The sequence below is a fragment of the Myripristis murdjan genome, chromosome 3, assembly GCF_902150065.1.
Source record: "Myripristis murdjan chromosome 3, fMyrMur1.1, whole genome shotgun sequence".
Taxonomy (NCBI): domain Eukaryota; kingdom Metazoa; phylum Chordata; class Actinopteri; order Holocentriformes; family Holocentridae; genus Myripristis; species Myripristis murdjan.
The window spans coordinates 42401939-42415082 of NC_043982.1; the positions used below are offsets into that span (position 1 = coordinate 42401939).

At 43.2% G+C, this 13144-nt stretch overlaps 1 protein-coding gene across 4 annotated transcripts in view; it reads right to left on the reverse strand.

Annotated features, from left to right (window-relative positions):
• Positions 1 to 13144, reverse strand: part of tspan4a (tetraspanin 4a) — a 192978-nt gene that overhangs the window by 69350 nt on the left and 110484 nt on the right. For all 4 annotated transcript variants that reach the window (XM_030079938.1, XM_030079946.1, XM_030079952.1 and 1 more), the window contains one exon: positions 3773 to 3964. In XM_030079938.1, the coding sequence (XP_029935798.1) occupies positions 3773 to 3964 (192 nt within the window). The remainder of the gene's footprint in view (positions 1 to 3772; positions 3965 to 13144) is intronic.

Sequence of the window (13144 nt, forward strand, 5' to 3'; positions counted from 1 at the left end):
ATGCAGTGGGAAACAAGCATCACATTAAACAGAGACTGAGGCAGAAGTGTCAAGGACGAGCTGATTAAGAAAAGAAAAACAAGAATGAAAGAGAGAGAAAGAAAGAAAGAAAGAAAGAAAGAAAGAAAGAAAGAAAATGTAAAACAACTTGACAGTTTTTTTCTTGGACTTTATAGTTGTGGATTCCCCTTCTTCGTCTGTATATTGTATATTTTATGGTTACAGAAGAAGAAAAGGGAGCAAAGGGTCGGCACTGGAGTGTGAATACCCGCCAGGCTGGGTTTGGACAAAAATTTAGAAATTATGTTCAGGTTCGGGTCGGGTTGGCGTTATTTTAGAGAAAAATGACGGACCTGCTGTCTGTACAGTGCTGGAGTTTACGTGATGACACTGAAGGCAGCACGTAGGCTACTTCAGGAGGTAAATGTGACCGAGCGATGGAGGACGAGCAAAATCTGCGGCTCGGGTCGAGTTCGGATAAAAATATGCGTCTGGATCCGCACTCCGGTCGGCGCCGTCCACCTGGGAGTTTTTCTTCTCTTTTGTCATGTTTTTGAACAAACACTTTTTCCAGTCGGTTTCACAAAACAAACTAATTTATTTCTCTGTGTTTTGAGTTACTTTCTGCCGTCTGGCGCTGCCAAAAGGTGAGGCTTCTTCTGAACATTTTTTGGGGGGGGGGGGGGATAAAACCCTCTACCTGTGACTTCCTGTGTTTTTGGCTCGCTCCCCAACGCAGCCCTCGGAGGTAAATCATGATTTATAGTCGAGCCCGGGCCCCGTGCGTGGGGAGTTCACAGCGTTTTGTTCATTTTGTTAAGACTGAGCGGATGAACATTTGTGTGCCAAACTGAGGATTTCCACTTCAAAAATACGACTAGACCTGAATAAACTGAGAGGGAGGACGACTCCGCTGTTTCCACTGAGATGCAGCATCACACGCCGGTGATGCATTCTTAATATAAGAAACATAAATAATTAATCAAGTGATTAAAAAAAATAAACCTGAACCTGAAAGAGTTTTGAAACAAAATACATCACTATAGAAACTTTAAGACTTGGAATGAGTTCAGGATCATTTAGAGATTTAGAGATTTTAAGCTGCGTCTGACACCTGAAGGCATCGTCCCACAGACGGACACCGATCTCTTTAAAATCCTGATAACTGCATGTGAAAAGGCCATCGCAAATCACAAGGAGCTGGTTGAAAACGTGGCGCTCCAAGACCAGGGCAGCGGAGGAAATATATTTGATGGAAAAACTGAGTCATTATCTGAGCACTAAAGCTGGGATGCATGAACAGCACTGGAAAAAAAAATGGACCGCATATAAGAGAGAAGACGGATGTTTTCATCTGGTCTGAAAAGAATGGATCAAGGGTTATAACGAGAGAGAGTAGACCACCCCACCTTTTCTTTTCAACATTTATTTACTTCTTCAATATTGTTTAGTTGTGGATTTTGTTCAAGGTCTGAAAAATAAATGAATAACAAGTAAAAACGTGGAACGCGAATCCGTGTATCATTCGTTCTTTCTATTTTCAATTGCCAATCAAAAATTTAAAAAATGAAAAAGTGACTGGTTATTTTGTTATTTGTTTTTTAATCTAACACCAAAATCCAAAATATGCCTGTTTTTTCATAGTTCAATTTTTGGCTCAGATCAAAAATACGAAATGGAAAAACGGGAATCAGGACTGAATTTGATTTTATTATTTAATTGGTCCGGTTTACGTGACCCAGACGTTTGGTAATGAGCGGTAGCTCACAGCAGATCACAGCGGCCAGGTGCATTCAGTCCCGCCACCCTGATCACCGCCACCATGGATAGTTATTACGTGTTGTTTCGAGGACCAAAGCGTGTGACTCTAAAAGAAGAGGACATGACAACCGAAAAAATCAGCTGAGCTGAGCGGCACCGGACGCTCACCTGTCAGATCCGGCAGACCGGACCGGGTGGGGGCGGTACCCACCTGATGTCGCGGCCGACTGGCGCCGCGGTAGGAGTAGTAACATGGAAAGGCGCAAGCCAGTAATTTCGCCTAGGGCGGCAACATAGGCAGAACCGCCACTGTGCAATTTCACAGAAAAGGGCCAGGTTTCCCAGATCGGTTAAGAAGGTCTCCGGAGCTACTATCCATCATTGTTAAGAAGCTCAGCTGATTTTTTCGGTTGTCATGTCCTCTTCTTTTAGAGTCACACGCTTTGGTCCTGGAAACAACACGTAATAACTATCCATGGTGGCGGTGATCAGGGTGGCGGGACTGAATGCACCTGGCTGCTGTGATCTGCTGTGAGCTACCGCTCATTACCAAACGTCTGGGTCACGTAAACCGGACCAATTAAATAATAAAATCAAATTCAGTCCTGATTCCCGTTTTTCCATTTCGTATTTTTGATCCGAGCCTAAAATTGAACTATGAAAAAACAGGCATATTTTGGATTTTGGTGTTAGATTAAAAAACAAATAACAAAATAACCAGTCACTTTTTCATTTTTTAATTTTTGATTGGCAATTGAAAATAGAAAGAACGAATGATACACGGATTAACGCGGCCCCTCATCTGGACTTCAGCTCTCCGTCCGGGCCTCGAACCAGAGGTTGCCCACCCTCCCACCCCTGCTGTAAGTGTGATTACAGTGTGCTGTAGTCTGATGGTGAGTTTCAATAACAGGTGAGTGGGCAGACTGGGAGCGAGCAGGATTCATAAACACCGGTGCCATTAAAGTGCCGTGGGACTGCAAAGCACCAGCACCTGTTTACTGCTGCACTTTTGTTTTTTTCTGTTCAGTCGTGGCGGCTATCGCTGCTGACAGCCCGGCTCCTTCTTCATTTAGTCCAAACAAACCAGGAATATGAAACGCTTCACTTCAGGACAGAGCCGAGCGGACGCCGGGTGTTCAGACGGCGAATGCAACAGCGTTCACGAGCCGGGCGAAGGCTTAATAAGCGCTGCGTTATACACTACTCACAAAAAGTTAGGGATATTTGGCTTTTGGGTGAAATTTATGGAAAATATAAAAAGTTCACGCTACAGTGATATTATATCATGAAAGTAGGGCATTTAAGTAGAAGCATGCACTGGTGATTTCCTCATCTCAAACAATTTCTTGAAACAAAAGCCAACAACAGTGGTGGATATACCACAACAAAAAATGTCAGTGTCAATAACTTGTCATGTGCCCTTGAGCATCAATTACAGCTTGACAACGACGTCTCATGCTGTTCACAAGTCGACTTATTGTCTGCTGAGGCATGGCATCCCACTCTTCTTGAAGGGCGGCCCTCAGGACATTGAGGTTCTGGGGTACAGAGCTCCGAGCCTCTACACGGCGACTCAGCTGATCCCATAGGTTTTCTATGGGATTCAGGTCTGGAGAAAGTGCAGGCCACTCCATCTGAGGTACCCCAGTCTCCAGCAGCCGTTCCCTAATGATACGACCTCGATGAGCTGGAGCATCAAACACCTGATGTGAATTTTGCCGTTAAACTCCTTGTTAGAGAACAGCAACTTGTGCAAAAAGTACTGAAACATTGAACAGTTGGACATGTGCATTCAAAAGTTTACAGAAGGTCACATTAAGTTCACCTGGAAAGGTTAGAATGCATTTTAGGTTCATCCTGAAATTTCACCCGAAAGCCGAATATCCCTAACTTTTTGTGAGTAGTGTATGCAAAACAGGAGTTGGTGATGTTATTAATCTCGTCAGGTGGCACAGTGTTGTGAAATGGAAACGGTATGGCGCTGCGTGTGTGTGTGGCGGCGACTTACAGTCAGCAGCAGGGGGCGGCTCTCTTTGACGGCTCCCACGCAGCCCAGACAGCCAATCACCATGATGATCGTCCCCACCGCGATGAGCAGGTTGGCCGCCGAAAGGGAGGGAAGCGACGATGACAGGGTGGCGAAGTTTCCTTGGGTCACCGCCAGCCAGACGCCCACCCCGAGTATCCCACATCCTCCCAGCTGCAGGGGAAACAGGGAGAGGGGGGAAGGCGTCAGGAGGTTTCGTGTCAACGTCAAGTCAAACTCAGACAGAGTAGAAACAACACTCGCTGTTTTCTTGTTTAGTCACACGCCATGCTGGGCGGGCGTGCGTGGAGATTAAAGAGGTTAGGCGTAATCTAGCGGTGGCACAAAGCCGGAGAGCAACGGCAGCCGTGGTGAAAGGGCAACCGAGGCAGCTGAGGGAATATGAGGATTTACAAACTGACTGGTCACGCAGGTGCAGATATCATCACAACATCTAACAAGCTCGGCGAGACGAGACTTCAAACCGCTCGTTTTGAAGACCTGATGAGTTGTTAGTGAGGCGAACAAACGCAATGAACCAGGCGGGGAGACAGAGGCGGGTTTCCACACGGCAACGCCACCACCAGACAGCCGCACGCTGACGGCAGCCGGCAAACCCGAGGAGCGCCGCGCTGCATGTCTTCTCATCAAAGCCCCTTTTCCATGCTTTGACCGGTCTGTATGACCTGTAGCTGATTATCCAACACCGTAATATCATCAGCCAGTCCCAACTCATTATACCTACATGAATCATCTTGTTTTAACGCATTCAGGGCAAATCATCATCATCTGAGCAACAGGTTACATGACATTTAGCAGGTTAGCCGCCATAACAAAGAAAACTACGACATGGATGTTTCACTTTGCTGATATATGGATTGGAAAGTACGGGATAATCAACGTTGTGCATTAAAACCGTTTAAAGCTGCTCGCTGATTATCCAGCTTATACCACAGTCATTCACCTACAATATCAAGGAAAGAGGAGGAAATGATATAAATAATTCCACTGGTGTGTTTTCCTTCTCAGATAATTTCTATGCCATACCAGTGCCATATCACTGTGCACCATGGTCTAGGTCAGGGCTCTGCAACCTTTACTGTCAACAGAGCCATTTCGCCCCCTCTCCCTCCAAATAAAATTCACCTGGAGCCGCAAAACATATTTGACCCTTAAAATGAAGATAACACAGCTTAGAAAGTTTTATATATAGTTATACTATATATACAAAAAATACTTATGCTGCATTTATGAAATTATCGAACTGCAATCAAGAAAACTTGACATTTTACGGGATATTTTTACCTGTTATAACAAAGAAAAGAAAAAAAAAAACACACCCAAGTCTTATGAAGAAGAAAAAATATCCATAAGGCCTATTTGACTTCTCCCAATATTTGTAGAAAATTAATAAAATAAGGAGTCGCCTACTTTGAAATAAACAAAACATGTAGCTGCAACCTGCCTTTCAGTGGTATCCACTCAATGATTTGTTCCTGTGGCCCATCACAGCTCACATATCTGCATAACAGAATTAAATTCTCTATTTTCCTCCGAGATTTTTCTCTTTTTAGATTTATCCGCTGTTAGCTTTTTGTGGGTGGGGGTTGAAAACTCATCCGTCTGCAGAGAAAGGCGCCGTGCAGCAGCTGTACTCAATGACGCATATTTTAGATGACAAAATATTAAAACTTTTTTAATTGCAGTGTCCCAGGATCAACTCGAACTCAAACTCTAGTTTCCTTTGAAAGATTGCCTACTACATAAATAAATAAATAAATAAAATAACCATTATTTATTTACATGTTATTTTTGTCAAAGCTTCAGGGCAGAGATGCTAAAGAGCCGCATAGCCGACCCCCAGTCTAGGTGAATACTCGTCTCTGATTGGCTGGAGGTTGTACATTCAAACTGTGTAATACACACTCAGTCTGAATCAAGTTTAATCATTCAAAGTCAAATTTACACTACGGCATAATTTCGGCCAGCCTGTGTAACCATAGCAACAAACTCATCTCAAAGGAAAACTCCAACTCCTCACTCTGACAGAACCAGGCTAACGACTCCCATAGACCTCAAGTCTTTATGCTAAGCTAACATAAAATGCTACCCATAAAAACCAAACCAGTGGACGCACAGAGGAGGAAATGGCATCGAACAACTTGTCTCAGTCTGGGTGAGTCGGAAAAAAGGGGATTTTGCCCAAAATCTTGGAGTATTCGTTTAAGTAAAAAGTAAAATAACTGTCAAAACTACTGAGATCATTTCCCAGAAATTACCATCGCTGTTAATAGCAACCCTGAGCTAGCCAGGCCATTTCGAGCCATTTTGGTGTAAAAATGTGCATTAAAAACCCTTTAACGCACACCTAGTAGTTGATTATCCCTTAACCTTACTCTGTTTTCTCCTATTCACATAACAGTGTGGTTCGGCTATTCACAGGAACAGAATAGGGGTGAGTGAATACATATGGCAAAGAAAACGTAAGATACACATCAGTGTGTATTTTCAGATGCATCTTGAGAAAACATGCAGCACACAAGTGCTCACACACACACACACACACACACACAAGGTTGCTTGTTAGGACTCCCAAAGGCATTAAGATTTACATGGCTAAATACATGATTATTGTTTTTTCTCCCCACTTTCTCTCTCTTTCTATTTCCAGCTTTAACACAAGATCCTTTTTTAATGAGCTCTTCAACAAGAAGTAGGGCAGGGCCTGAATAAAAAGCACAACTCGGAGGCATTGTGTGGGACTCCATTCACATAAACAGGCCTCTCTTAACTACCTACCATGGCTGAGATATTTCAGCAGCCTGAAAATGAAGGGTCAGCGGGGTCACCGCGTGTCTCCACGGGCCCCTCAGACACGCATCACTGTATTTTCTAATGAAAACTGACCACAGAGCTCAGGGTGACGGAGAAAAAGAGAGTTGACTCCTGAGAGCACATGGCGGTGAACAACTTGAGGTTTGAATAATAAATGTGACGGCATGTGACAGCAGTGCAGACCCTCCGATTTCACTTTTTTCTGAAACTCGAAATGCAGCAAAATCAGCCGGAGCGAATAAAATCCTGTCTTTCATTACCGTACAGCCACGACTATCAGTGACGGATTTAAGAAATTCGGGGCCCAAGGCAAAGCAGGCATGGGGCCCTCTGAATGAGAAGACAACACACAAAACAACAGGAAAAGGGACCCTTCCCCCATTTTAGCGAAAGGATTTTAATCAAAAATATAATTAATGTGCGCAAATAAGTAATAACAGTGTTAACAATAAGTGTATGAGGAGTTTTATGGGGCCCTCAGGAACTTGGGGCCCTAGGCAACCGCCTAGTTTTGCCTAATGGTAAGTCCGCCCCTGACGACTATAGCAGCAAGCTGAAATATCCCATCATTATCAAGTGTAATTATTTAATACAAAACAGATACAGAATAAAGTGTTTAATATCAGATTGTAGGTATGTAAAATGCGAAGACGCAGAAGGTTCATGACGATCGCCAAAGTCTGGGTCGGTCTGAGAGGTTCGATTTGAAGTTACTGCATTTCTGGGAAAATCTGTGCATCCAGCAGTTTTGACGAGTGGTTTTATTTTTTATCTGGTATCAAATCACGAGCGGGCTTCGTCTCGATCAACACAACAACGTCACAGTCACCCGGATTTGCCGTCCTTTGCAGTCCTCTGAATGATTCAAGATTCAAGGTTTATTCATCACATGCATGAATGTACAGGTACAGCAGCAGTGAATGCGACTTCAAATTCAACACACCTCTATCATTTAAAACATGGCACCTTTACACAAAAATCACGATCAATAATGTCAAACCTATTTTCCACACTGATTCCTTTTTGATTCGCTGTATCACTATTAATGTTTTGGCTCATGCATATCCATGTACAGTGGGTGCACTTGACTTCTGGCAGGGCTTCAACTGTGCAGTGCAGATGGACTTTTTAATGACTACACTCACTTTACATCAATACTCTCATCTCTATGCAATTATAAGAACTCCAACTAGTGCATGGGTCAGGCATACATATTTATCTAATTATATTACTTTGATTAAGGTCATAATCTGAATTTTCACGCATATATGAATAAAATGTGAAGCTCTCGAGGCCGAATGTCGGTAGGATGAGTAAAAAAAAAAAAAAAAAAAAAAAAAACTCTTGCATTTACATGGGACCCGCGCTTGAGAAGGCTGGTTTAATTCTCATGCTTCATGCATTATTTCTGCTGTAATACTTTGATGTGTGAATCGGACAGTTGGATTTGTGACTTCTGGTCCTCAAACTGGTCTGAAGAGCTTCTGGACAGCAGACAAGAAGTTTGTTTGACTGGAGATACACTAACTGGTTTGACTTCACATTTTGGAGGCCTCATTCCTACACTGCAGTTGGAGCACAGCACAAAACCTGCCATTAAAAATCTGTTTAAATAATAAAAGTCCTACACGCTCCCACCGCTGTTGAAGCTGCAGCATCACAGAAACTATAAAGCCGCCTTAAAGGTCCGTGCTTTTCCTATTTTATATCATATGTGTTCATCATGATGAATACTGCATGCAGGATATGCTTTGGTAGTGTAGAAGTTCAAGCTAACTTCTCCGTTCCCATTCATGTTCAAAAAATGAGAAAAGTTAAAGTTTAAAGTTGCCAGCAGCAGACTGAAGACCTCCTCATTACCCTTAACCAGCTCTAATCTACGTATTTAATCAAAAATTTCATTCAAATGTTTTCATATTTTCTTACGTAAGAGTGGAGGGATCCAATCAGAACACAGCTGAGTGTTCATTCCTCCCGCCCCCGTTTGATTGACAGCTGCTCTCCTCCACTCGGCTCATCAGACAGTCAGAGGAACAGGAGCTCTCAGCCGGAGAGAAATCCACCATTTTCTCCAGGATTATTTACCAACTGATGTTCTGTTGGGCTCACAAAGACTTCCACGTACATATGGAGCTTTAGCGAGCGAAGGTATCAGTCATGGACTTTCTCACATCGGCTCGACTACGACAAATGTCCAAAATAGCGGTTCGGAGCACATGAGCTCTACAGCAAAGTTACCAAGGAAAACTTTAGCTAATATGCTGTTACCTGGGAAAACTTTAGCCATACTTGCCAACATTTGGTTGTGAAAAATAGGGAGATTTTTTTTCATCTGTGTTTCGGCCAAAGGAACAAGGTTCCTTCACCAGGTGTGAGTATAATTGTCGTCATTTCTTGCCTTGTATTTTAAACCTGATGAAGGAAACTTGTTCTGAAAATGCTGTTTCTTTGATATTCAATAAATTATTCTGTTTACCATTGAGGTCAATGAAAAAAATGAGCAGCTTTAATAGTTGAAATGAGTACCAGAAGGCCAAAATAATAAGATGGTTACACTGCAATACATTTAGTATGCAGTATTTATTGCACATCATAAAAAAGGATTATTATCTTATTGTAAAAGAGTTGCCTTACAAAACAACAGCGATTGAGTGTCTTTCTTCTTCTTCTTCTTCTTCTTTTATTTTCTGGCAGTATCAACGCTACTTGGCGTATTACTGCCTCCAGCGAGTGACTGAATGACGTCACCGGCCGCAGGCAGGCCAGGGTTGCCAGATACTGCGACAAATACCCCCCACAATCTGACCTGTTTCCTTCACTGTAAAATCGGGAGATTGGCGGGAGAAATTACTGACCGGGAGCTTTGCGGGAGATAGGGTTAAAAATCGGAAGCCTCCCGCGTGAATCGGGAGAGTTGGCAAGTATGACATTAACTAACATGTTGCTAACTGAGAAAACATTAGCTAACTTGTTGTTGCAGTAGTTTCAGTTCATCAGGATCTTCTCTCTGCTGGACAGCTGGTTTCTCTTCAGGCTTCAGACAGTTTTGTTACAAGGGGACCTGAAGCCCAGCCGTTCTGCTGAAATGGACTAAAACTCCATTTTCTTGTAGTTTGCTCTGTTTAGGAACTCACATCTTGGTGGATGATGAAGGAACAACTCAAGGTGAAGTTTCCCATCCCTGTGACTTAACTCCTAAACTAAACCTTTTCTAAGGGCTGAGGTCTTGGTGTCTGCTGCCAGACCTTCTTCTCTATGTACCTGACCGGCAAGTGCTTTTGCTAAAATTACTGTTTACTGTATTATATCACTTAAAATGTTTGCATAAATACCAAATGTTCTCTGTTTCCTAAACTGGAAGAGGTTTTGTTTTATTCCCAAGCGAGTGAGCGGTCTATCTGGAGCTCACCACTCAGTTTAGTCTTATTCTGGGCTGAAAGAGTGTCTGTCACTTTATGTGTAAGGAGGTTTTGAATGCAGATCATGTTTGGTATTGTGTGAATTTAATTGATTTTAATGCAGTTATTGCAGCAAACAAACATGCCGGCTCAGTATTGACAAGATGGATTACCAATGTGTAGCAGCTTTAATGTAGCCTAGTAGTTTTTCACATTTTTTTGAACATGAATGTGGGAGATTTTCAGCAACACAGTAGATTATTTGTGGGGCCTCGTGTGACGTATTCATTATTTAAGTAAAAACTGAAGTAAGTGTGTTTAATTAACTCTGAAACGGGTTTTCACTGAGGAGCGCATCATGTCCAAACTGATATTTTCGTTTATTTCTCATCATGAATTCAGTGACATCTTCGCAATTTGAGGGCGATGTGCCGCACAAACCAACATATCCGCGATCCTCGGCAGCTCATGTGTGTTTGACCTGCGCCGTGTTGTCTTCACTCTCGATAAAAATCAACTGACAACACATGGGAGGCAGTACAAAGCCTGTACAGCGTCAAGTCTGACAGAGTCTGACTTGCTCAACAAACTCAGCCATCCCTGCACATTACACTGATTGGCGATGTAATTACAAGTCACAGTGTTGAACTCAAACATGATATGGCAGACATCACTGGTGCAATATTGACAATTTTTGGAATAATGAAGCATTTTGGCAGTGTTTAAAAAATTACACTTATTGGCCCGGTGGAAATGCTGTAATTAACCCGCCAAACTTCTGTACCACTGGCTCAATTTTGATGAAACTTGCCGCTTATTCCTGATTGTGTCGGCCTGCATCATTCATGAAACGTGACATATTTCATTTTCTACATGTTTATATGTACTATTTTCATTTATTCCTTCTTCTCAGGCCTCGGTGCTGGGAAACTTGGGTGCGCTGTGACTACAGTTCATAGTCAGAGTAATCTGCTTTTGCTTTTTGTTGTGCACACTAAGCCGCTTCATCAATGCACATGACAGAGTGAAAAGCCGTGTGTTTCAGATTCACTGTTAAAATGTGTGGAGAGGATTTTTTTTTTTTTTTTTTTTTTTATCTGCAAGAGGGGATTGACTCTATCTTGTGTTTAAATCTCATTTGCTCCCACTGTATAACCCCCATTCTCAGGCGTCTGTGTGTGTATAAGTGTGTGTGTGTGTGTATAAGCGAGTGTAAGTGTGGAAGAGAGAGAAACAGAGCAAAAGAGAGAGAGAGCGAGAGATCAGATGAGATTTGATGGATGAAGGGAAAAAAAATTCTCGGGGGAAAACTTTGCTGAACTCCCGCCTGGCCTCTTTCAGACGCACATTGTCTCTTTTCTTTTTCATAAGATCGGTGTCGCTTTTTGCAGCCGCCGTCGTGTTAGTCTCAGAACAAAATGCAAAGACTTCAGAGGCCGAGACACGAGCACGAGCACACTCGTCGTTTGCAGTCGCCTCGGCATTTACGTTCCAATTACCTATTGATCAGAACCAGCAGATATTTATTCTTTGTGCCGTCAGCTGATTGCAATTCCAGTCTCCCAGGAGCAGCTCACTCATTACCATCTATCCCTGCTCACCTCTAGCTGTGAATAAAATGTGCATATTGTCAACAAGCCAGCGGTAACCATGACATCGTCCATGACAGGCGCAGTTTGCCCTGGGTGTAATTTCTTTTTATGTATCTTATTTATTTGGCCCCCTAGGAAGTCGGGATCTACACGGTCGGTCTTTCAGCAGTTCGCTCCAGAGCGCCGTGTCGCAAAATCAATGTGTTTGATCACCATGAAATTTGGCGTCACCATCGATCAGTCCTTCAGGTTTCGGTTTCAGCTCTGCTCTTGCACACCTGATCCAATTAAGGGCTTCATGCTGATTGGTTGAAGCAGATCTACCTGAACACGGCGTGCAGGAAGATGCGTGGGCCTAAACTGGGTCAGCTGTGCAAGAGCAGAGCTGAAACCAAAACCTGCAGGACAGGCGGGCCTTGAGGACCGGGTTGGTGAACCCTGGTCTAGAGGATGAAGCTTGGCAATTCTGGTGACGCCATGACCTTCCCTCTAGTGCCACCAGCAGGCCAACTGGGGCATCTGCATTCAAAATAAAATGTTCTTTTTTTTTTTTTTTTTTAAGACATTGCTTCATGAATCTTGGGTACTTTTGGGCCTGTTGGTGGCGCTGTGGTGGGCCAAGCAGTTTAATTGGTGTGGATACTGGATATCAATGTAGAAATGCATCACTCTTCAAAGACTTGTCAGTTTTGGCCAAGCAGTGTTTGAGGTATTGAGCATGAAACGTGTTGCCCCGTTGGCCTGGTGGTGGCGCCACGGTGGGCCAATCAAGGTTATATTCCAAAAGCCGGACCCCCAGTGTCAAAATCCATCAAAAGAAGCAGCAGAGGCTCAGGAATTATGCATGTGACAGACGGACAAATGGATAGTTGGAGCCCAATCCATAGATCCTCCATGATCTTTGATCCTAGGACAAAAAAAAATAAGTGTTTGATCTTCTCTGTTGGTTTTCTTAAGTCTCCTGACCCGGTTTCACAGAGCTGGTCTTCATTAATATCATGAATAATGAGTCCAGTATCATGGAGACATGGTGCAGCGTCCGCAGGGTTAACTTTTCCTGCATGTTACGAATCCTCTAACCTGGTGAATGCTGCAAATGTTTATGTTCCTCATTTGAAAAAGAAATGCAATTCAAGTTAATAAGCCCATATCATGCTTTTCTCTTTTTTGTGTGTGTGTGCTAAACTTGCTTTTTGTTAGTAAACTGGAAAATGTGCCTCGCCTTTGGCAATTTACTACCTTCAGATTAGGCATTTAAGATGCGGAACACCCCGCCCCCTGTTCATTTTCTGTTACAAAGGAAAGAACAAAAGCCCAATTCCCTTCCAGCACCTTCTCCCCTAGTTTTTTTTTTCTCCTTCTCCCTCTTCTTCCCAGAGCCACAGTACACAGAGAAACCACAGTACACACGCCATGCCACAACTCCAGCAGCTGCCAACAGACCAGCTCTCACCAGCAGAATATCCTGCTAATTAGGGACTGCTAATTAAATTATGTGACAGGTTAAAGTCCTTAAAGCAAAAGTGGCT